The sequence below is a fragment of the Hippoglossus stenolepis genome, chromosome 16, assembly GCF_022539355.2.
Source record: "Hippoglossus stenolepis isolate QCI-W04-F060 chromosome 16, HSTE1.2, whole genome shotgun sequence".
In the NCBI taxonomy this organism is placed as follows: domain Eukaryota; kingdom Metazoa; phylum Chordata; class Actinopteri; order Pleuronectiformes; family Pleuronectidae; genus Hippoglossus; species Hippoglossus stenolepis.
In genome coordinates this window covers 17514661-17541210 of record NC_061498.1, presented here as the reverse complement: position 1 = coordinate 17541210, position 26550 = coordinate 17514661, and the positions used below count along the sequence as shown (strand labels likewise).

Here is a 26550-nt window from a genome sequence, read left to right as displayed (position 1 = left end):
CTGGTTGTAAAAACAAAGCATCACTGAGAAGAGTTCAAAACATAATGTAGACCTGCTTGTATTAATGCTTACATGTTATACTCCATACCAACCAAGCTGATGCCGTTAACAGCAAGGATGCGATCGCCCATTCTCAGTTTCTGACACTGAGCCGCAGGAGAGTCGGGAACCACTGACTTCACATAAATCCCGCTCATTCTAAGTGGCGTTTTCTATGAGAAGATAAAAACAGAAAGAGATTCCTGTTATCTGCAGAGATTGTACAGTCACCTACTGTGACCAGTGTGCACACTGAGATAATCACTTTCAGACATTTGTGTTGATTAAATAAATCAAGATTGAGGCAAAATATATAAATGTATGTCTTATTTGTTTTGTTTTTAATATCCCAGAGTTAGTCAAGAAGCTAGTCCCTGGATGACGAAGATGAGATGTTGGACAATTTGACTTAATCTCCATACTGTAGTTTTGATGAAAACACAGCACACCAATAGCTGTTGAGAGCTGTTATATAAGTTGTTAAATGCACTGGCATCACATCAGTACTCTGTACCATATCGACCAATACACGGTCCAGGTATCCAAAATGGTATCGGGAGAGGTAAAATGGTATCAGAACATCTATCATTTCTAGAGCTATAATATGTCTGATTAAGATCCTGTTAATGATAATTTAAGAGCTGCCCTCCTGTTGAAATACAATGTATCATACTGACTCTCATACCGAATCTCTGGACTGTAAGATCATACTGTGACAACATGTGTCGCTGTGTACTTTAAGTGTGTTGAGGTAAAATCCCTGCGGTAAGTCTGATCTGATTTATCACTTACATGAGATCTGAGCAGCTACACAAGGTTTTTCTCTGCTACTCAAGTGGATTAAACTGTGTGAAACCATTAGACTCCTATTGCTGCTGATCTGAAACAATCCACACAAGAGCTGACCTTTGCAAACCGCTCAAAGCAGAGTAACAGAGGAGAGAGGACTGAGTAGGTGGAGGACGGTTAATATCAGGAGCAGGACGACGTACCGTTCCATCTACGAGCGCCAGCCCGAGACCGTGAGGTCCTCTGTGAAGCTCCACCATGAGCACCTCCTCTCTCTCCTCTTCTTCTTCTTCCATATTTTCTTTCTTCTTCTCAACACATCCACTGGCTGAACAAACAGAGAAACACAGAATCGTATCAAATAAAAGTGCTGTAAGAGTAGATTAATAATATGCTAATTTAGTTTAAACGTTTGGAGACCTCCAGTGTAACAGCAGGAAATCTTCTATACACATTTACAACATAATTATGCTCTCTACTTAAAAGCTGTAGTGTAAATACAGTCAAACATTCACAGGCCAGTGTGATTCTGGTCAATATTGAAAAATAGAAATGACAATTAAAAAAAAAGTAATTATATAAACGTACCAGACATTTCTTTATGTAAATGTTTATATTTTAGACCAATCACTGATTGTAGATTGCAGTAAATGACTGTAGCTGCATTTTACCCTTTTAACACTGAGCTCTGACCGTCCCACTAGACACGGTGTCATCACACATTGGTTTGTGAACTACCACCAAGCCTCAAGTTTGGCATTTTGTCCAGCGCCATCTTGTTTTTTTGAAACCAGAAGTAACCATAATTGGAGGACCGGGGGTGGAGCCTGACTGAGCACATGAGGACACTGCACGCCCACCTACATCTGCAACCTGCACCCATTGGCTAATACTTGCTGTCAATCACACAGTCCCAAGCCATGTCCCAATGCATGCGGTGCTTAATTGTCTATTTTACTCTAAATGGGACCATGATTTACAAAATGAACACAAGTCTACAAAAATGACTTCTGTTAAAATCTATTTATTTATCATTTATTTGAGTGAAAACAGATTTCAAGCACTTCTGTATTAGCTTCACTTTCCAAACCCGGAGTCTAGGTCTGTTTTTATATTCGATCATGATGGAAACACACTGACTCTCAAAACATGAGTAGCAACTGGTAACAACAGTAGGGCTCTAGCTAATGGTGAGTTTCAATATTGGCCAATCAGCTGCTGTTTTTGTGATGCAAGCATTGAGAGTTAAGTTTATGTAAAAAATGCTGAATAAAAGTGTGCAGTGTGATGCCTTCAATTGTCTAAAGTTTAAAGACCGACTGCATGAATGGTGGCAGGACAGCAAACTCAACATTTTACCTCAACCATGGAGGTTAGGTTTTCGTCTGTGTTTGTCTGCCTGTTTGTTTCTATTTGATTAGCAGGATAACACAAAAACTAACGGAGGCATGACCATGAAACTTGGTGGTAGGATGTGGTATGGGCCCGGGAAGAACTCTTGCTTTAATATTGTGAGATTTTGAGGCAGTTTTGTGACCAAGCTTTGATGCAGATTAAGTGTTTAGAACCTTAATTTAGCCTCTGAGTCAAAATCAGACGTGGAGCATGAAGCTGTGGACACGTCACCATGCTCCAGTAGCCTTCCCAAACAGCCTGCTCCCACCCTTGCAGCTCCTGCTCCCCTGCTCCTCCTCACCACCAGCTTCCCTCCGCCTTTTCCCAACATGCAGCCCGTCTGCCCCCCACGCAGGACCTGACCCGAACAATGCGCCCCCCCCGATTAAGATTCCACGCACCAACCCAACTGTAAATTCCCATGACGGATCGGCCACTGCTCTTTTCTTTCCTGACATCACCACCTCTCTGTAACTCTTGGGGCCAGATTAAAGGATTACCAAACTTTGAAAATAACATTAGCTGTGAGCCAAAACCACAGAGGTAGGTACGCTGCAGGCCGATATACGGCTCACATGATATAACAGAGTTCCCATCAGGGTGTAAAAACCCAGCACTTTCCTGAAATGATGTAAACATTCAATTGATTACAAATTCATTAATTCGATTAATTCAGTTTCAACTGTATCTCTAAAGTTTAGTATTAGACTGTATTAATAATGATTAAATATTCATTAAATATACTAATCCCCAATTACAATATAACAAATCTTCAATAAAAAAACTACTGGAGAATATTGTAAATAAGGTATAATAATTCATTCTCATGAGGAAGTATCTCATGTTTGGTCAAAATATTGAACCTAGTGTTTAATATTGTAAATAAAATTAACAAAGTTACATTTTCATGCTTTCAATTACTTTCAAGTATAAATCCTGAGATGGTGCCAGATGGTTTGTTTTCGTATAATCCTTAAACCCTTTAAGCAAATTACTTTTGATAAAAGTATTAACAGAGAAAACACAAAGCAACAAGTAACCAATGAGAGTGAAGATAAAGAAAAATCCCTTTGCTTAAACCCCCTCTGTCCGTGCACACAGCAACACCGGGGGGTCTGTTCGTGAGCATGTTAACACAGGTCGAACCTCTTAATGTACAAACAAAATCACATGTGATGAAAAGCGATTTCGAAGCTCAGGTTCAGATCAGAGTCGCTCCTGAATCCACCACACAACTGTTTAACTACAACAACTATGTACCCTAAACGTTTGGTTTCACTTGTGTATTTATTGGGTAAATAATTTGGACTATGAAAAAAAGCGTCTTCCTAAAGCAGCAGATAAATCAGTTCAATCTGTAGCGATGCTCATATAAAACCCTCTAACTTCTACAATCTATCGTTATCATTAAATGAGGCCCACAGCCCTGACTTCTTATTTGTGTTTAACAGAGCCGACAACAGCAAAGTTAGGGGTCCAGATCAGAGCAGAAATGAAAAAACAAACAAAAGCACTCCAGGCAGTGAAAAAACAACCATGACAGCCCTCAAATGACAAACTTTGACAAAATCTGCTACTAAATATAAACAAAATTCCAAACAATCTACAAAACGAAATGAGAATTAATGTGTTTTTCCATCCACGACTGGTTTGTGACCATAAGGATCTGTTTCTTTGAGATAAAAAGCAGCAGGTGCTGCTTCTGGAGTCAGTGCCAATAAACAGAAGAACGCAATAAGATAATGAAATAAACACAAGATGTGTAAAACTTGATGAAAATATAACACCCATGTTTTATGTATGTCATGATTAAAAGTGTTTTTCTACTGAGCTTTGACACATTTTGTTTATATCAATACTAAGGCTTCTTATGGAAGTCTGTGATAATGGTGTTACCCGTGTTCAGGTTCACACCGGTGACATTATTTGCCCACCGACCACACTGCCTACTTTGGTTCCTTTTGGTTAATTTTCATATATCAGCGGTAGCACCTACGTTCATCAAAATAAAAAAACTCAAGTTGTAAAATAATAGGTATTAATCAGATGCTACAGTTGTAAACTAAAAGTGTCGGCTCCATGCAGCAGCAGAACAGTCATGTCCCAGAGTCTCCTCATGTGACAAGCAGTGAGTTGAACCATGAGATGATGGCGAAGGATTTCATGTCAAAGCAAAAGGCAGAAGACAAATTAAACCTGAACGCCATGGAGGGGACCTGATCCACTTCGAGAGATAAACATCTGAAGCAGTGAAATAACCTGTATAGAGTCAGTCCAGGCTTTCACATCAGTGAAATAATTTTGCTGAGCCATATTGCGGCTTTTATAATTTTTTTGTGACACGTTTTTTTCAAGGTTTCGCTTCCAGTATGTACACATGGAACCAATCAGAATGTGTGTTGTTAAAAAAGTTGAATTTGAAACATTCAACATGGTGGATCGTTTTTGAATTTCACAAATACTCAACGTCTAAAAACAGTTAAAAAATGTAATACTCTGCACAATAGCGGCAGCATTATTTTAGTTTATAAATGACTCATACATTGACATTGTCCAAAAACAATAAGGGTGGGAGAGGAAACACTCCTTCCTCTGCACAGTGAACCCACCCTACGCCGCCTTCCACTTGAAATTCCTGACCCCCAGAGTCAGTAAAAAGACGAAGCAATCCACATCTTTTATGTCGCGGCACCTTTATGTGGAACCCTGGAACTGCCCGGGACAAATATGCAGCAGGTCCACAAGGTCAAGTCACTAAATACTTTCCCTAATAGATTCAGTCAGTCAGAGGAGGGAAGTGAGGTTTTTGGGAGGACTGAGTGGCGGTGACCTCATTCCAAGACATAAACAGAGGACGAGGTTTGAGCTGAGGGGACGGAGCTGTGCGATACCGAATCAAAACCTGCTGCCTCTAAGTGGAGCTATGAATGGGCCTTTTCAGATGCCGATGGCTCGTCATCATGTGCGGTGGCAGAGTGGTTTACTCTCAGTTTCTGTGCACATGTTAAACACAGTCTTACTCTCAGTTATTATCTGCTGCTGTCGGGCTTCACTTAATGTCTTTCAGCTGTGAGTGGAGCCAAGTTAAAGTATCTGAAGAACCATATCTGTTTTTAAAATGACTACTCTTCCACGTTAAATATTTTAAATGGTAGCAAATATTTTCATTATTGTTTCATCAGTTTATGATGAATCATAGAATTTGTGAATGAATGTATTTAATGGCTCATGATCTCTAAAGGATGAATTCTAAAGATTAATGATTCAGGTCAAAATTTAAAATTATCCGATGATACTTAATTAAACACATGGCAGCTAAAGCTTTTACTTGTGTTTACTAGTAAAAGTCGTAAAATGGAGAAAACATCAGACAACATTTACAGACAATTAACTTCAGTTACATGTCTGTGTTTACAGCATGTGTCCATATTTGCTTGTGTCGTGTCTGTATTTACAGTCTGTAATCACACCCACTGGTTTATGTTGCACAAGTGTGTTGTTAAACTGGGGAATGTGTTTCTCAGTTGATCTGTGTTTTATTTCTTTGCAGCATTTTTCTCCACACAACTGTGCACATGAGTTTGATAAGTCGCCTGTGTCTCGTTTAGACGTGTCTTCTTTAGTGTGTCAAACAGAGAAAAGAAGCAAGTCCTGATTACATGTAAAATATGTCACTTGGGTGTGTCAATCAAAACAATAACAAAAGACGGTTGATGAGGTCGTGAATCAGCGTGGGATCATGGGAATTGTTATCTTCACAACCATTGCTGGTGGAAATCGTTGTGCAACAAACGGCAATGAATGATCGTGATTCATTACAAGTGACTAATACAAACAGTATGTCATTTCAAGTTATGGCAGGGAAGTGGAAATGACACAATTATAAGGCAACCAAACAGAAATGTCCCAGTTACCTGGATTAAAATTGGGGATATCTGTTGGTTTGAACATTGTTGGAGACATTTTGGATAATGTAAATACACAAGTCAACAAAAAACAAAACCGATCTAGTTGTTTTTTACACTTTGGAGTTGTCACTCATCACATATTTAACATATATCTCAAATGAGCTGACCCCATTTGAGACATGTTTTTAATGATGTACCATTTACCAAAACTAAAGAATATTTTTTTCTCATGTTACTTAAATGTTTTAGGCACTAGCCCATAATCTCTATTTCTCTTTCATACCTAAAGTATTAAGTTGAAAAATTCTGAACTGGGGCTGAATATCGTTACTGATCTTGATCTCAACAGAATCGATTTATTTTCATTTGCTTTAATTTGGTTATTGAAGATTCAGTTACGTCAGATAAATATCAATGTTGTTAATGTGTTGTTTCCCAAATCTTTCATTTCTTCAACATTCAACAACTGAGCAACACTCATGTTTCCTTGAATAGCACCTGTATTGTTGTTCTACGAGTCTGGGAGTAAATCAACTCTTAATGTTGGAATCACAACCACCTGAGTGATGAATCTTAGACCAAAAATGGTCTCAGACTTTTGGACCCTACACGTATATACTGTATATATCTGCATATAAACTGTATATATGTGAATACAGCATGTATTGATTGTTCTTATAGTTTGTAGACTGGTGTTTAATATTAAATTCGCTGGGAGTGTGTTACCTTTCTTTTGCTGGCGGGCGCCCTCTTGCAGATCAGCCTCAAGCTCGGCCAGCTCCATACCCTGTGGGGTGTTGGGTGGCGTGAGCAGGCAGGATGGGTCCAATGCCAGGCTCTTGTGGTAGCTCATCTCTGCCTGTCCTGGGAGGGTGTTCTGCAGCTCCAGGCTCTTCAGCTTCTGGGTTAGGACGGCCTCGCAGCTGCTAAGGTCACTGCGAGAACCATGGGCCTGAGCAGGTTCTGCAGGAAGGGCGGTAGAGTACTGGTCTGCCTCAGGGGAGGGGGAGGTAACTGGTCCAGAGACCACCTGATGGACAGGATCCTGGAAGACTCTGACTGAGGGTGAGGTCGTAGACAGGCTGGCTGTGGTTGTCCCATTGGGAGCCTGAGTTTGGGGAACATAAAGTCAATCAATAACACATGTAGAAACATCAAAGTGTCTTGTTCCTTGACCAGCACCAGCTTTTCGTTATGTTATTGAGCTCTGGCGTGACGGAGCTTGTTACCTGTTCCTCCACATCAGGTTCGGCTTGGGTTTCACTGCAGGGGAGCCGGCGAATGAACTCCTGCAGACGACTGAGCTGTTCGAACAGAGCTGGCTCCACGATGGGTTTACCCAGCTCCAGGTGAAAGGTGCTGCTAGGCAGGATGAGCGGCGGGTGGTTGTCAAAGCTCTCCAGGATGTTGCCTGCAGGAAGAGAAACAGGCCCACTGGTTTTTATCCATCACAAAGGACCTGACCTTCACCACAGCTTTCCAATGAAATTCAATCCGCGAGTAAAGCTGCCATATGTGGCTTAACACCTAATTAAGAGCTGTAAATAAAGTAAAGGATTGGTGCCACTGTTAATGGTATTTTTTCCCCGTAGGGTACAGCCAGTCTGACTGAAGTAAGAGGTGAAAATGGAGACAAGCTGGATTTTGGAGGTGGTTGTGGACTGACGCTGATTAGTGGAGACTCACAGGACAGGATTTATCTAGAGGAATTCTCACAGCCAAACTAAGCCTGTTCAATTTGCAAACACTTCTTTTTCATTGTGACTATAAATAAAAATGCATTCCCACTTCCTCCCACAATCCTGAAATGAAACCAAACAATCTCGTATAACATTGCCATCTTTGCAGCATTGACGTAGTTTTAAGTCTGTGCAGCAGCGATTAGAGGAAGGAGCCACAGTATCGACACGCTTCATTAATCCTGAGTGACGTTTTACCTCGCATCAAAGGACAGATCAAAACCAAACTTATTAGAAACTTGAACTCTTAAACATACATCAGCTTGATAACTATTTTAAAAAACTGAAATAATTATATAGCATGTAGTTCAACTTTTTAGTTTGGTCCTTTTCCCATCTGATAACATGGAGGAGGCGGGGTTTATAACCTATATTGCAGCCAGCCACCAGGCGACAATAAGGGGCTTTGGCTTCACTTTTGGGAGCTGTCGTGTCATCCATCTTTATTCACAGTCTATGTTCTAGACTAAAACTACAATTTTCTCAAAAAAACTAAGACGTTTCTCAGCCTCCAGAGTTTACAAACTTAAAACACTGACTTTGTGTGACAGCCCCGTGACGGTCGTGGGCTGTGTTCCAATAAAGACAAGTATAGCTGCCTCTTACTTCCTCTTTTTAAACTGTCAATCCAGCAGAGCACACAGTGCAGCTGAACACCCTCTGCACAGCACTGTCAGAACCTCCACTTTGTAACATCACTGTACAATCACACCTGAATAAGTTTCTTTCTTTCTGATGGATGCCGCATATTTTAGGCTCGTAAACTTATCATTTTTAAAAGAATAACTTCAGGAGATAACCAGACTAAAGCTGTGTTATTTCAATATGTCAGATACAGAGGCTATATCTTTATATAGCATTTACATAATGTAAATTCTGTATAAATTTGAACTTGGTATACACAGACAACCAAAATTAAAGAACTTGGATTGGGTTCATGTCACCAATGAAACCTCAAATGAAAACACAGTAGGAATAATTAAACATTCCATGATAATGAGCTGAGTTTTCGATTTTTAAAATATGGAATGCTTTGGGACTCCATACATTTCACAGTTTGAATCCAGCCATCAAAAAGTTGCAATCATTTTTTACCAGAGAATGTAACAGAAACAGAAGAAGGGCTGATGATCATTTAACTTTATGATGAACAACTGAAAATGTGTTGAGTTGACAGAAAACGGAAGCACATTAAGTTATGCTTCAGACACAGTCACAGCCTGAACACTGTTTTTTCAAAGCCTCTCAGTAGTGTTTAGCCCTATTTTTTTTTTATTATCAAATTGTTTTACTTGTTGCGTTCTCTGTTGTTTATCATGAAGTCCTGTGCAGTGAAGTGTGCCGACTGTCAAGTTGGAACATGTAGGCAACACAATACACTGTTACACTGAAAGGGGAGTCTGGTTACAACAGTTTACAGTAAACACAGTCGACTTGAAAATCACACAGCTCAGAAAATGCTGCTGGTATTCGAACACTAATAATAAGAAGAGAATAGACATAGCAACAAAAAACACTTTGTTATATATTATTATTATTATTGTAGATTTTATATTTGAAATAAATATTTATTTACTTCACAATTTAAATAAGAAATTAAATAGAATTGCTGCACATGCACTTTTATGCAATTTTTATTATTTCAAATGATCTATAAATCGTCTGCTGTCGTCACAATATAGCCAGAAAACCTCATCACGAGTTACGAAAGCTCAATTTGACGTCTTTTATTTGTCTGATAAGATAAACTTGAAACTAGATAATTTTGGGGGGGGGGTTTTGTTTGAAAATTCACCAAAACAATTAATTGTTTTGGTGTCAATCAGCTCATCGATTTGTCAGCTTATCATTTCATTCTTAAAGTACAGTATCTGGATGTCGCTCGCTCACCTGTCCTGACAGCGTCCTGAGCGTCATCCAGTGACGGGGTCCATCCGCTGGGACAGGCTTTACCTGAGGTATACTCCCTCAGCATATGGTGAAGCTGGGCCGGGTTCAGCGCAGCAAACTCGGTCTTGAGAGACGTCCATGATGCCTGAATAAAAAGCGACAACAAAAAAACATCTAAGGCAAACTTATTCTTAAAAATGAAGACTTTAATTATAAAAGGGGGGGACTGATATCAGTGAATTTGTGAAATTTGGTGAAGCTTGATTGAATTTAAGACACTGCTGGGGCTTGGCGGAGGTATGGAGTGACATTCTAGTTAATTTTGTTGACATGGTGAGAATGACAGTGTGGGAGAAACAAGTCATTTGCCAACGTGCTTGTTTCCATAAAAGGAAAGAAAATCATTGCTTCTCTCTCATTTACATTCATGATGTAGTAAATCGCCTTTGTCCCTGTTGCCCCGGGGACAGATGTGGTAACAAAGCCTCATGGGAACGTTTCTGCTGTAGAAAACAGTCACAGTTCAAACTGTCTCTTGTCAATGCTGCTTTTCTTCACAGCTCTATCCTGTGTTTATGTGTTTACTGTGCTCTTTAATTTAACTTTTTACTGATTATTTCACTGTATCGCTCAAACTTCAGAAAGACAAAATCTGATCTTTTGATGACTAAGTAAAAGTAGCTTGAGGACAAGGAAGCAGGTGAGACCTTAGCTGGCGACATTCATGGGATTATTGCAAGACAAACATTACGGACGTGACACGGTTAATTCAATCTGTTTCCAGTTGAATTGGTGGAAGTTAAGACTTTGCCCAGACATGCTGGTGCCACAACAGAAACCATAAGTTAATGTTGCTTAGTCCCTGCCCCTCTCCTCTAACACAGAGGCCACACTCGACTCATCAGAGGGTTAAGTTTAAACGCTGCTTATAAACAGCAGAAGATTCGAAACGGCTCTTTTTGTTATGTCTGAGTGTCGATGTTTGAAAGCTATTTTCTCCTAAAATAACTTGTTGTGTACTCCATAACTGCTGGCAAAACAAGCCACGCCACATCCCTCCAGTGTAATTTACAATCGTGCCAGTGAGCCACTCCGGTCCAGAAAACTCCAGATGGAAAACCAAAAATCTGTCAAGGGTGTGTGCTCAGTCGCTCCAGCCACAGGGTGATCTCATGCCAGGGCTGGGACACATAAAACCACTAGCCTCCCAGCTACCAGCCAATCCCACCAACAGATGAGACACAGCCGCCGACAGCTGTGTCTTGAGTGAGCCGGTGATGGGTAATGCCCCCGCAGAAGTTTTAATGGTGGTAACACGGCAGCGAGTCATACAGTGAAAACAGGTGTCAGCTCAGAGTGAAAATCTAAGCCTCATACCTGACCTGGTTCCTCTACACACAGTAATATGGGCTGCCAAACAGGAGGATCATTTTGACTTAAAATAAGTCCTGTGGTTGAATTCGAATGCTTAATATAGAAAACCCATTTCTTGATCTATAAGATTGTTTTTATACCTGACAGACATAAACCAAGGGTCATGTATTTGTTCCATTGTTTACCATTGATATGGTTAGTTTTGGTTTCATATAGTAATTTAGGGTGAGCACTAAAGAATTATCATAATCACCTACGTGGGCTGCGTTACTTATACTTGACAGTGATTGGATCGTAGACTGGCGTGAGTCTGATGTCTGCGTGTTGTCAGTTTGGCAGGTAGTAGTATTTGTGTTTGAATGGAGAAAATGAATGAACCGGTTCATGAGGTTCATTTGGTTGCAACGGTAATATCATTATGGTTTTACTACCAACTTCACCAACTTCAGCCTCAGTACTCCACACGAGCTCAAATGCATCATATTAACATGCTTGCCATTTAAACTGAGGTGAACACTGAACATTGTTTAATGCTGTCTCAACAGTCTGAACTGTCTGAACTATCCAAAAACGATGATTTCACACTGCAAACGAACCAAACCATGGCTCAGTTTAATCCTGGTCCACTGGTCTGAACATGGTCTGAGGCACCTCTCACACATATAATTTTGGTTACAAACTACACTAAAAAGTCTGAAGGTCCAGACAGAACAGCACCTTAAGTGCTTAACAAAGGCAACTGGACTTGCTTAAGGTTTAACTCTTATTTAAAAAGCTCCTTTACTTCCTCCTCTGTCTCTGCAGATATTTTAGTGAACTCAACTAAAAACTAGAATGGCACTCGGTAGAGCTCACACCTCTGCCAAGGCCCAATCAATCAGTTACTCCAATTTTATTTGTATAGCTCATATTCACAAATCGCAATTCGTCTCATAGGGCTTAACAAGGTGCGACATACCCTGTCCATAACCCTCAACAAGAGTGAGGAAAAACTACCAAAAAAAACCTATTGACAGGTGGGAAAACATAGAAACCTCAGAGAGAGCCACAGGTGAGAGATCCCTCTCCCAGGACGGATAGAAGACCAAGATGCCACGTGTAACTGAACATAGCAACACAATTTAAATATTTGCAACAATGATTAGAAGAAACAGTTTTTAACATAATGGAAAGTGTGTCAAGTATTTATACATAAGAGAATGTCTGATAGAGATGAAGGGAGCAGCGATGACAACTGAAGTGGAGGAGTTAATGCCAGTAATGGTAGAATATGTGAGTAGGCATGTTGTTTATCAAGCTGTCTTGTTCCCCTTAATTAAATCAAGCTGCACCAAATTACAAACACTCATTGATATCATTCCCCTAAATAAACCTGACTTTCTTCATCTAGATCCATGAATTATTCCCTTGGAAATGTAAATAAAAAAAGCACTATCTCACATGTTAAAGACAGTGAGAAGAAATTCCTGGATCCGCCTCCTGATCTGGATAAACACCAAAATCTAAAAGGTTTATTTCAGGGAAATCCTTTCAGGTGTTTTTATGTAATGCTGCTATCTAAAAGAAACATGAAAAATAACTTGTTTGGCGGTGCATCGGAGGGTTGATGTATACTCTGCGTAATCCATATACCCACACAAGGCAATATTCACTTTTTTGTAGTGTAAAAGTATTATCATAAACTCTTCAGGAAAATGTTTGCACTGCAGCATTGGCTTCATTTTCCGAACCTGGAGTCTACGTCCATTTTAATTCTAAGTTTATGGTTGTGCTACAAATCAACATCCTGTTTCAATAAATACCTGATATTAAAGAGGCAATGAAGAATACGCTTTCACTGCATTTGTACAGGACATCTCTTATGTGAAAGACATATTTTGTGGTATATACTGTTTTTTAAGATATTGAGCTTGGTGTGAGGTTATATAGGCTTTCAGGAAACAAGAGCAGCGCATGACTTCACCACAAAAACATTCGGCAGAGCTCACGTCATCTGCAGCTGCCATAAACCTGTAAATCAGATGTGTTTTGTAGGTTCATGCAACTGTTTGTTTAATCTTTTTCCTACATGTGTCGTCCCTGCCTCGTTTTATGAGCTAGTGTTTCTTTACGACTCAGCCAGGTGAGAGCTCAGCTTCCTTCTGTGGCGCAGAGTGTACACTTTGAGTTTGACTGTGTAACTATGACAAGAGGGATTAGGTGTTAGCTTGGCAAGCTACGGCTGCACAGTGAAGATTAAACACTAGTGAAAGCAAATATAAACTTGCTGCTCAGGTGATGTGCAGTCGTATTTGATGTTCCTGAACATACACTTAAATGATTGGGTATGAAAGGTTTAACATGCCTTTACACTGAAGGTATTTCTGTGTCATTTAAGCTCTTGGCCAAGTGTTTCCACTCCTCTTAAGTGACCATAAAAAGGGCTTTAGCTGATAATATATTATTTACATACTCTGAATGATTTCATTCGGATGAATGATTACCAAACCTTTATTAGCATGATGTCATGATTTCATCCTATTAGTGTATTTACTTGCTCTGTTCCTGAAGGTTATTTCCTCATGTAGGATAAACCATAAAACAATAACATGCCTCCCCAGATTTGATGGTGTCATTTGTCAACATTATCAGCAAGTTTGAGTTACTGTAAAATGCTGCTGTGGATAAAGTAAAATAAACTAAATTTTCAAAATATAGAAAGTTTTGCACCCAATGAATACAAATATAAAGTTAATGTTGCTGACACCTCTAAGACAATGAAAACATTCCAGCAGTGTGCAAACATGACTCAACTTGCAAAGCTAAACCCGCCTGTGGTGAGACAAAAGGGGAAGGAGGAGGGGACATCCTCTGACCTGCAGGAGGGTTTCTTTGGGTGTAGCCAGAAGATTGACTGCAGCAGAGAGCTTCTGGAAGTACTCAGTGGCCAGGTCGCCTAGTCCGGTGCTCTGAATCCAGTCCATCAGCAGGTCCAGGTTGGCCCGAATCTGAACACCTCGGGACCACTGGTAGAACCCAGCAACAGATCCTGAACAACAAATTGCACCTAGATTAGTCTTGAAATAGATAATTTTTTGTGTTTAAATGCAGGTGTTCAGGAAAAAATCTAACAACAGCAGTTACAGCCTCGGTAACATTGGAGGGTTTAAATGTTTTGTGCTCTACGTATTTTAATTCTAAGATGCTCAATTGGAAACAAAACAAAGGGTTTTTCTTCATGCTAGTAGCTGCTGGTCATCCTCAACTTAGATTCTGATGATACGCTATAAATAAAGATGGACGGTATGTCTCCACTTCCACCCATTATCCAGAAATGAAGTCTTTGACTTCACTTTTGGGAGCCATCATGTCGTCATCTTTATTTACAGTCAATGATTCACACTAACATATATTTACATCACCTGGATGAAATTTGTACATGATGCGATAACACAGTCTGGATCAAAGTAGTGGACCGACCGAACGTCAAACGAAATCTAAAACACATCTACCAAGTTTCCTGGGACAGGGAGTTTACCTCTCTCCATGAGAGCGTTGAACAGCGACGCGTTGATGAAGAAGAACAGGTAGGCGCAGATCTGTAATGAGATGTCAGGATGCACCTGGAAAGCTGTGAGAAGCTTCATCGCCTCCTTCAGCACTTCCAGGATGCCACAGAGTCCGTCAGGCACTCGCAGCTGACCGCTCTCTGAGAAAGGGTTCCCATCCAGCAGGCCAGGCAGAGCTGAATACATGCTCTGCGGAGAGAGATGAAGACATTTGATTTGGTTAAGACAAACCAGATGTTAAGGAACATGCTTTTTGCCGCCATCGTCACTGCTGAGGGACCATGAGAATCCAGCGGTGATGCTAAGTCTGAGTGATATTGCTCATTAGTTACATTACATTACATTACATTTAGCTGAATGCTTTTATCCAAAGCCTCACATGATTTCTGATAGTATTAAGTAGAGTACAATAAAGTGAGTTATCTTGTTTAGTGTTGCTACGCAGAGAAAATACTGAAATACTGAATCACAGTGAGGAAAACATTCACTGAGTACACAGGAAACTTCACAGGAAAGCTTTTGTTTCACAGCACAAAGGTCAACTGTAGCAACATGAATGATTCTACACTACAGTTACATAGTGTAATGTTTCTCTAAACCTACCGTAGTGGTAGGTAAAGAGAAACATTACTGCTCAGCAAACAAATGCTTCAGAATCAGTTTTATTGAACATTCAGCTCCTTTTCAGCTCTCACACAGATCCGGCTCTTATCACGACTCCTTCCTCTGACACAGTTCTGCCATTGTTTCAGATTCATGACATCACCGTGATTGTACACATACACACTCTCACTCACTCACCATGAGTAAGATAATGACCTCAGACAAACTGAGAGAAGCCATAAAGTCGACAATAACCCTGCATGCCTGAGGCGACAGGTCAGCCGATAGTTTACAGCGAGGCTCAGCAGATCTACAGGTGCTGCTGTGCTCTGTTATCATGGAGTCAGAGTGCAGCGAGACAGTAAGTGGCTTAGGGTTTTATAAGAGGAAAGACTGAGAATGTATTTTAAAAAACATCTGCAGCTGCATTTATATCCCAGTTTTATTCTAATTTTAAATAAACTTTGTCCAAAGAAAAAGAAGAAGTGGAAAAAACTGCCTGTGTACATTACGAATATTCAGTCATCGGTCACAGGAAATTAACAGAAAGACCTTATACTTCCTCCCCTGCCTCCCCCCTGTTGGGTGTTCCTCTGATGACAGTTTGTCTTCCTTCACAGGAAACAGGCTGCTGCCCATAGCTGCGAATCCTTCTCCTGTTTTTCTATCCAGTTACCACAAAACAAAACACATGCATATACATATATATGCAGGTGATACATATATTTTTGTAAGTAAGGGAGAATATATGTTAACTAAGCTTGAGCTGAGTGACTTATCAACCTTAAATAGATCATACATAAACACTCTGCCTCTGAAAAAGCCGCATAAGGAAACTCGATTTGACTGAAAGGCATTAAAGCTTTTTTCCCTAACTGTTTTGCTGCACAAGCAATAGAAAAATGAGCTTTTAAAACAACAGCATTGACTTTCCCTGCTTCCTTCCCTCCCTTCCTCAGGCCGTCACTGTGCAGGGTGGTGGTGTTTCTACAGACTCTGCTGTTACAAGTCTGTGCTATGACGTTGGCTTGACTTTACAGAAACCAGACGGCCTTTAATGAGCCACGTTAATGTGGGAAAACTGCTTAAATCTAACCTGGAACCTGGTTTCCTGTTGGGCTGTAAAACAGAAGGGTTGACTATTGTCATTGACAAGTGTCACAAAGAAAATCAAGACATACCAGACTTAGAAAAGTGCGAGTCCAGATGTAAGCGTGGCCTTTAAATGGCATAAATCATATCTGCAACCCAGATCAGCATCAGTGAAGATCAATTACTTTTCATAATTTTTTCTCCTGTGGTGTACCCCAGGGCTCTATCTTAGGTCCCGTTTTTCTTTATCATACGCTTCCATTGGGGTCTGTATTGAAAGAATAAAAAATTCAACACACATTTGTACATCCCCTTGAAACTGAGTGAAACAAAAAGTCTATTTATAGTAAAGGTTCTGTAATTCTGGATGGCCAACATTTTGCTACAGTTTGCTCTCTGTACAAGTGCCTGTGAAGCGTTTCCCACAGAATTAATTAAATTTATGATATTTATGATACACATGTGGGAAGGTGGCCCTCACGCACAACAGATTCCAAGTGACGGTTACACAGATGAAAGAGTGAAAGAGAAGTTCTCATGTGACAGCTTTACGGATGATACACGCAAGCAAACACGTGGCAAAACAAACTGCAAATAGCCTTGCACACAGCTATAAAATGAAGAAACAGAGCAAATCACAAAATTAGACATCTCCGTGGCAACCAAAAACATGTGGTTCTTACCAAATCATTCTGTTTATAATATTCAATAAACCACCATTCAATAACCTTGAGGGACAAGATTGTCTCTGTTTATATTCCAGCTGGTGGAAAAGATACCGTGCTCACTATCTCACAGGCTTTTCCTGACTGAGAGTCTGTTTCCATTCTGTTTCTGTATTTTCTTTCTGGAATACAGTCAATGGAAACAGAAAACGTGTTTACACAGTCCGACTTCCTGCTTCACATGTGACCGACACTCAAATTCTACAGGTCAAAAGGATGTGAAACGTGTTGTATGACTTTATGCTGTGCCGTGCATGTATACATGCAGCTTATGGAACATAATAAAGGACATCCTTGATTAAAAGACGACCCCCGCAATCCTTTTTTTGCGAAAAAGACTTCATGAGGACGGAAACACTTGTAAAACCTGCACAATCCAATACAGGCTCTCCCTTTTGGCTCATGAGGCTTTCAAAATAATTTTCTTTCACATTAAACAGACTTCTGTAATCATCTGTGACAGCTGTGATTCTTTGTAAAGAGGTCCTGAGATGCTGCATTTATTTCCTGCACTGGAGTAAACATGTGACACCAGCATTCCGAAAGTCCTGCAGGTTAACGTGGACGTGTAAGACTGACGTGCTAACTCCTTTAAAAAAAAATCTAAAAGACACCAACACTCTTTTAAACCTAACTGCTTCAACTAGTATTACTGCCCTAGGGGGTTGTATGCCTCTTCCAACCAGTGCAGTTTTAGTCAACATACATCAATAAATCTTTGACTCCAAGTGACAACTGGTCAAAATTCTCAATAGGCAGACTTGAGATATGACGTTCAAGAGGACATAACATGTTTGTGAGACCACCATGACCTTGACCACAGAATAATCAGTTATAATGTGAGTCCAAGTGCAGATTTTTGCCAAATTGTTATGAAATTAAATGAAATTTGTTATGTACACTAGAATGGGATGGACAGACAATCCGAAAACATACAAATTCTATATTATACTGGTGTTCCATTGATATGTGGCAGCCAACCTTTGTCAGATAGTAGACAGACTGCTGAAAGGTGAACATGATGACTTCCTCCACGACTGTCATGGCTTCCTCACAGGCCGTTCGAGTGGATGACATCTCAGAGTCCAACACACCTGGCCAAAAATAAAATGAAACACCAATCTTAATAGCAGACCCAGACTGCAGGTCCAACAGCTGTGATCTGGGCAGATGTTATACCCACCTTCGCCCTCGTGGTCCTGCCTCCAGGGCAGCAGCTGAGGGACTTCATGCTGGATGAAGTGCAGCAGTTCAATGGAGTTGGCCATCCACAGCACCAGGGGCTGCAGATCTGGGATCAGCTCCTCTGTGCTGGGCTGAAGATGATCAGACTCCCTGTCACTGGAGCTCCTGGTGTAAAAAGACAGCCAGGTGTGAGATCAATGCTTGATCTGATCAATGTGAAATCTTAAAAGCAGTTGTACATTTCACAGACATGAACTGTTTTGTCAGAGGATGAAATCTAGAGACATTTCATAGTTCATGTTTTTTGATCAACATCAACGCTTTCACTTCCTGTTACAGACCAATACATGTCGCATGACACTGAAGATTGAGTTTGTTAGCCTTTGGTAACTTCACTCATCTGCTGAGATGGACTAAATCTGATCCAAGCAACATCGTGATCACAAGAAAACTCTCAGATGCTTCTACTTTACTCAGAGAAGACACAGTGAGAAATCTTCACAACCTGCATTCATGATACCTCACTGTAAATCAGACTCTAATTCCTCTTTTATTCAGATCGTGTTGAGTGTCATGTATAATCGCAGGCAGTGGCTGCTCATTGTAATGTATTACTGGGACACTCTGAAAACACTTAGTAGTGTTCAAGTTGTCTACTCACTTTTCTGGCTGCATGGTTGCGAGTTCCTTTGTCTTCTCCTAACAGAGTGAACACAAATATTGATTTCACGCAGATATTTACCAGTAAACTTCAATGTACATTCCACTCTGATGAGACATTTGATTGCTTCTTCATTCTTCTGGGATATGGGGCCGAAAACACACACATTAACACTTGCTATTCACTTACACAAAGGCAAGTTATCTGATGACAGAGAGAAAGAGCAGCGATTCATCCTTACCCACATGATGAGCTGGATCTGACTGGCAATCCGGAGCAGCAGCTGCCTCAGGTGCGTCAGCTCGAACGTGGAGGCTGAGTGCTGGATGCAGAGGCTCAGCAGGAAAGCAGGAGTCAGCTTTGGTTCATTCCCACTGGGGTCCAACATTTCCAAAATCTCCTGTAGGACTCGTTCCTCCTGCTCCAGCTCGTAGCTTAGCAAAGCCTCTGTGCCCTCCATGTCCCTCCAGCGAGGAGGCAAAGGCTTCCTCTGGAGCCTTTTCGTGGCGATGGGGGAGCCACACGAGAAACAAGAGGATGACGCTTTTGTATCAGAGTTTGGGCAGAGTCTTGTCATCCAAGGAGGCGTCTGGAGGGATCCAGGTGAGCTGGTAGGATCCTTGAACATGAACAGGTAGTGTTTTCCCAAACCCACCAGGTCCCCGGGGTTCAGTTCCACCTCCTCTTTAAGTAGAAAACCATTCCTGGTCACAGGAGCACCGTGGAGGGGCTTCAGCATTGTCAATGTCTTTCTGTGCTCCCCAGTGGAGGTTTGGTTGTGAGAGTCCAAGCGTCTGACACAGCAGTGTTGAGGCAACACATCAGGAGCAAAGAGAAGGATGTCGACCTTTAGCCTCTCCTCATCCTCACCATTACTGTGCTCCCTGCAGCAGCCGAAGATGGTGGTCGTCCCACTCATCAGGTAGATGACAAAATCCTGCAAGAAGATTGTTTTTAATTCATATATATTTCACTTTCTTTAATTATGTTTTATGACAAATAAATCATAAAAAGTATCAGAGCACTTCCTTATTTCTTTGATATTACTGAATATCATTCAGATTTTCTCAATTAATCATTTGGTCTATGAAACATTAAACAATTAGAAAATGATAAAAATCACATCACGACATCAGACAGCAGCAGGTGACATCATTAAGTGTGTTGTTTTTTCTGACCAATTCATCAACACCTTAAAATATTGTGCAAGAATGTACTGGAATGAAAGCAAGAAATTCTCACATGTAAAAAAGCTGTTTATAGCAATTGTTGGCAGTTGGCTTGAAAAATGATTTAAAACAAATCAGAGATTATTAAAATAATTGGTTAATCAAATTTGTTGACTTGTTTTCTATTGCGGATTTATCTGCCATTTAATCTTCTTTTAATTGATTATCGACCATATGTTAGTGATGGTAATTGTTATAGATATATAACATATAAAATAATTTTTTTAATGTTTTTTTTTATATTTTCCTAGAGCCCAAGTGACATTTTCCAGATACTTTTTTTTATCCAAAAACCAGAAATATTTAATATAATAAAGAAGAATGAAAAGGCACATTCAAGATGCTGTTATTCTCAAATTTAACTGTTGCTATTTGAAAAATAAATAATAATTAAATTATTCAAATAGTTGCAGGTACATTTTCTGATCACCAAATCTTTTAAAATCTCATTTAATCCTGCGTATGATGGGACTGACTTACTTGGGTAACATTTTGGAAATGAACCAGCCGCGTGCATGTGAACATCAGTGGGAGCAGGTGGTGTTAAGCACAGCCTGCACAGGCAGCATGCGGCGAGACAGGAATGGAAGGGCTTAAGAGTGAGACGTCGGTGATGTCCGTGACATGAGGGTCACTGCATTAAGACTATTAGTCAGGCGATGATACTGTCAACTAAGCTGCTCAGACCCAAGCAGCCTGAGGAGCCGGTGGTAAGGAACATGTCAGCAGCCTGAATGTGAAGGTAGAGTCTCCACATTGTTTGTTATTTCTGACATGCAAAGGTGGATAAAAGAAATCTCAATGCAAGACAGCAAATATCAGTATAAAGTCCCATTTACCTCCTTGGTGTCCATTTTAATGTAAAACAACCCTATAGAACTTTTTACATACTCAGTTTTTTTAATATCATGTTCAGATGAAATAATTGACATTTATTTTTATGTTTCATAAACTAAATGATTAATCGGGAAAAAAATGAATTGATAAGAAAAAACAATAATTGATTGCATCCCCAATTGTATTATGTTGGCCCAGTCAATCTGTCATGACACATTCTCTGAAGCAAACTTTTGAAGCTCTGAATACACCTGTTTCCTGTTTTATGACCACTGATGTGCAGCAAACCTGCCTGTTCCTCTGCTTTCCCTCTGAGTTGACCTACTGTTACAAAGCAAGATTACGCCTGCTCTGCTCCTACCAGTTGTTCTGCACACTCAGCATTTACTAAACAACATTGCGAGAAAGCACTTCCTTTTCCTGGTAAATGAGTGGAGCCAAAGCCACAGCCTCACACTGGTTTTACTGAGAAAAATGAGCTGTGGAAACAAATTGCAGCTCACATCCACAGGGACGAGAGATAGAGGTGATATTTTTGTTTTTAATTGAGGCATATTTTCAAACCCTGGTATGTAGATTACAGCACAAAACCCCAGTTTAAGTGGCCTCCTCCCCCACAAACACAACCCCAACAGACTGTGTTTATACAGCGTACTCTAAGAATAGCTCCTGTTGCTTATCCACCTCTCCGTTGTGTCTTTAATCAGGGTTATCTCATTCTTTTAAACGTCCTGTGCAGGTTTCCTTCTGCCTGAATTGTGAACACTCAGTCCCTTGTTCCTCGTCCTTTCACTGGGACATGATGACAGACATCCCGTCCTGCGTGGAAGTCACTTTTCTTTCCGTTTTGGGATCCAGTTGAGCCGTGAACATGTTCACACCCTGTTGTGTCTTTCACCCCTTGTCACCCTTTAAGCTCGTGTTTGCCTCCGCCAGCCGACACACTGCCAAGACACACTCAAACGCCTTGTGTGGTCTTAAGTGACGTAATTATAACAGCTATTTGAATGAGAAGTTCTCCCCTTACACTAAGAATTTACTCTAGGATAAACTAAGGATAAATGTGTGGTACCCTTTAATTTAATTTCATTCTTTACCACACAACTCATTCATTTTAAATATATAATATAATAATGTATATTATTTTCATTCTCAGTAAACACTGATGGTCAATTGTTTCCCCAGTTATATTGAACGCAATAAAAAAGGATTAAAAACCCTGTGCTTTTTTGAGACCTTATTTACAAAAAGGTATATATATAGAATCAAAATAGTTGTCAATTAAATATAAATATTTGTGCTAAGAATTATTATTGGAAGTATAGTGCATTTCAGGTAACTATACAGATGATTATGCAGCAGTCTTCATACATGTTGAAAATATTTTATTAGAGCCTTTACGAGCAGCCACAACAATCAGAATAAGTCTGTTCCTCCAATTTTGACGAATCTTTGTTAAATGGGCATTTTACATCTCTGTAAATTGGCAAATTAGTAATTTTTCATGAATACCCTTCCTCTCTCTCTCACCTGTCGGTGACTGTAGCCCTGCAGCAGGAGGAAGTACGGGAAGTCAAAGGGCGGATGAATGGAGTACTGGGTGGTGTTGTCGTCACTGCTCTCAGTCTCCTCCTTCTCCATACCGAGTCGCAGCACCTCCTTGTCGGCCTCGGCCTCCGGATCCTCTCTGAGGGCACTCTGTTGGGCCCGGCTGGCCTCTTTCCCCATCGCAGACAGATCCATCTCACTCAGGCTCCTCCAGATCCCGAGTCGATCCACATCATCCCCGCTGCCATCCACAAACAGAGAGGTCACTCTGGAGCGGCTCTTCTGCAGCTTACGAGCCTGAGCGTTGATGCCTGGGTTGACGAGAGGACAGCATGTTATGACCATGATGACCTCTCTGAGTGATGCCTCTTGCAAATCTGTTCTTTACATTCCACAATTTAATATGACAAATTAACAGTTGCGTGTTCATATATTTTAAACTGAGGGACCTCCTCAACAGAGTTGAAGATGGAGCTGAGGAGCTGATAAGTATTAGGTGCAAAGTACTTTTAGTGCCTGATTGCCGCAATTCACACTCCTTCTGGGATTCAAAATCTGTTCTTTACATGCCACAATTAAACTTCTATTAATCAGCTTAGAAATTATAGAAAAAAGATGCTTTAAACTTGCCTGGGAATCATCACATTTAAAGTTTTCTTCAGTTTCAAAATAATCAAGTGAGTTTGTACTGCAAAAAAGAATAGCCAATATCTAATTCTGAATACTTATTGGAGTAAGTAACATTTAATCAAAATTTTAACAAGCCCACACCATTACTCACTGCATCAATGGCACTATACTTTGTGTTAATACACCCAGAAATGCAATTCTAAAATAGCAAATATGATTATTTTCCAACACAAGCCAAAAATGTGAACCATCAATATTTTGTATCGAACCAATTAATGTGTCTTTTACATTCCTGAAACACTGAGACACTCCTTTATCCTTTCTCAGTAAGATATTTTCTTTTGACAACCTATGTAGATACAGACAAAAATGCCATGTTCTCTACCTGTCGTCACAGTGTTTGGTGACTAACGTCTGAGGAGACGAGAGCAAAACAAAACCAGAGAAAAAGGCCCCAGAAGTAGACAAAATACTGAAAAAGATTTACCAACTAAATTATCTCAGAAAAGCACATTTCACAATCTGCCCTTCTGTTGCTGACTTGCAGCCAGTTAAGTGATTGTGCAGAACATTATGATGTCACGAAGAAGTTGACCCTTTTGGATATAAAATGTCAACACCTGATCTTGGCCTTTGACGAAAATGGGACAGACGGACAATTGGAAAACCGGATGCCATAATGCCTCAGGCCACAACAGTTGTCAGCACGGACCCATAGACTTTAACATGATGACCAAAAATGACCCCAAAATCGAACATGACTCGAACACAATCGTTCAGAGCACTGGCACCAAGTCAAATGAAACACAAGCAGAGGAAAGAGAGGAAATGTGTGGGGAAAGTGAGATGTGGCCACCTCTGTCTGATACCAACAGCCACTGTGTCGGCCACTGACGTAACACAAACACTGTTCAGCTCATTTGGAGCCATTAAGCACCGTGGAATGTCCACAGAGCTCGACTTCACACCGCAGCTCTGCCGCTCTTATCAGCTGTGGAAATGGGTGTTTTCCATATTATTCAGCACCCGGGTGATACAACGGGCGGAGGGCCTAGAAAACCAGTGGAGGTAAAAGGCAGCACCCCCACCCCCATCCACAGGGCAGTGACCGGAGAAGGAAAAGGAGGGAAACCTTTGAACACAGATACTCTTCAAATCATTTTTATCTCAATGTTTGTCTATCAATAAAAAAATGTCTCATCTACAGTGATGCTTATCAAAAAAGTGAATTTACCAAATTATCTAATGTTTCTCAGAAAAAGTAAAAACTCCAAATACCACCGCACCTTTTTTCTTAATATAATTTCAATATACAGTATATGATGTAAATACAAAGTATTAAGGTTACATGTGATTCATTTAATTAAAAACAATATATGTAGTACGTAAAACTTGTGACTCAACAATAATAAAGTAGAAATTAAGTTTTATAAGTAAAAGTCATAAAATATAGTAAATAAATAAAAATAAAGTCTAAATTTTAGGAGAAAAAAATCGAGAATCGAGAATAAATAAAATATATAATGAATACATTTTTGGCTACATGACATTTTAAAAGGGGACAATCAGGAAATCAGCCTGTTGCCTGCATTTAAATGACGAGTGTGGAGCATCTTGTGATACTTTATAATTGGTTTCACAACAAAAGAAGTGTGGACTCTTGGCACATTAGCATAAGAATCAAGACTTTTTAAAGGATTGTGTAAAAAACACACAGAAAAACTGTTCTGTTGGATGCTGGTTGGAAATTAAAGATTCTTATTTTTCTCATTAATTTACAACTTCATTCCTGAAATCTCAGCATTGTAATACTTGGTTAGTAAATACCGTCAATAATCAGATTAGCATTTCACAGGTTTCTTTAAGAATATTATATCATTTATTTAAAAGGTTTGTAATTGAGAACATTTTATTCAAAAAAAGAGGAAGTGGAAAATGAATGTCATTTTACTTTTTGAGACATTCAAATCAAAATTTAGATTTTCTAGCGTTTCCTGGATTAAATGTGTTCATGCTGGGGATTCCCGGCAGATACTGATTGGTTGGTGTAAGTCAAACATATGTTTTAACATATAGGTAAAGCAATAATCATTTAACTCTCATGTTTAAATGTGTGATTAACAAATTATGTTGAATGTGCAACAGAGCTCTAATTTGAGTTTTGCTGTTTTCAGGCAGCTGCGATCTGGAGGATGCTCCATTGTATTAGCAGTACCAAGACAAATATTTATTGAAAGCTAGTATCAGCGGAGCAGCAGATCGGTCGACTGCAAGAGGAGAACCACAACAAACGTGCTAAAGTCAACGGGGGTGCATGCATCAGTGTGCAGGAAGTGAGCTGTGATAGAAATAATAACACAACATTGGGGGTCCACTTTTTGGCAGCTACAAGCTCAGTGGGAAGGGTTGCTTCACAGGGCCACGATGGGCCCTTTCCAATAAAACAAAGATAAGAGTGGGGACGCGCTGACCTCCTCTATCCCTCAGTGCAGCTTTTGTTTTCCTCCTGACCTCTCTCACATGCCTGCCATCTCCCCTGGTCTGGCTGGTGATAAGCTGGACAATGAGGGCTGATAGCCTGCAATAAGAGACCAGGATAAAGGCTCCCCATGCCACCACTGCAGAGACTGAGTGACTGATTACCCCGGCCAGAGAACGTCAGAGTCCGGGCTTGTAGCTACTACTACTGTAGTCACTTAAAATGATCAGATTTGTGTTTTTAAAAGATGAAACCTGGTCCTACAGTATGAAGGTGTCAGCAGACGCATGTACCTGCTGTGACTGTGTCTCTGTCCTTCAAACTTTGCTCTTCAACACTCGCTCTCAGCTGGATTTCAAAGCGCCTGGAGAAACCTTCCTTGGGTTTCCAAAGCGACTGCAGCATCAGGGGCTTCTCGTTGTCCCCGACAATACGAAAACACTCCCTCTTCCAGTGGTTATCTGCGCCCGTCTTGCCAATGACGTCGCAGAGAACATAGTCAGTGGGGTCTTCTTTTTCCAGACAGTACCTGAACAAAGTAGAAAAACTGTCAGGAGGACTATGGGAGGTAATAGAAGATAAAAGCTGTTTTAGGCCAGGACGACTCTTGTACTTTACCTCTAAGCTTTTTACTGAATTATCTCAAAAAAACTATAGGATGTATCACCATGACAATTTGTACAGACATTCAGGGTCCCCTGAAGAAATCCCTCCGAGTTTGAATAACTCATGAATCATCAATCAGTGAAAAACACTCCTGAGGTCCATGTGGCATCTCCACATTGTCAAACAGTAAAAAAATATATATATTATTTTCAAAATTGGGAGATTTTAATTGATTCAGTTCTCACAGAATCTGTTTAGGTTGAACTGATTCTG

At 40.3% G+C, this 26550-nt stretch overlaps 1 protein-coding gene across 1 annotated transcript in view; it reads right to left on the bottom strand.

The window, feature by feature from the left end:
- Positions 1-26550, bottom strand: part of si:ch73-281f12.4 (Ras-associating and dilute domain-containing protein-like) — a 30852-nt gene that overhangs the window by 1611 nt on the left and 2691 nt on the right. Inside the window, exons 3-15 of the mRNA XM_035181328.2 lie at positions 25965-26200; positions 22545-22873; positions 19190-19885; positions 18949-18986; positions 18286-18452; positions 18084-18196; positions 14652-14871; positions 13990-14162; positions 9761-9905; positions 7361-7542; positions 6858-7239; positions 1032-1156; positions 73-212 (exon numbers count right to left, since the gene is read on the bottom strand). Of these exons, the coding sequence (XP_035037219.1) occupies positions 73-212; positions 1032-1156; positions 6858-7239; positions 7361-7542; positions 9761-9905; positions 13990-14162; positions 14652-14871; positions 18084-18196; positions 18286-18452; positions 18949-18986; positions 19190-19885; positions 22545-22873; positions 25965-26200 (2946 nt within the window). The remainder of the gene's footprint in view (positions 1-72; positions 213-1031; positions 1157-6857; positions 7240-7360; positions 7543-9760; positions 9906-13989; positions 14163-14651; positions 14872-18083; positions 18197-18285; positions 18453-18948; positions 18987-19189; positions 19886-22544; positions 22874-25964; positions 26201-26550) is intronic.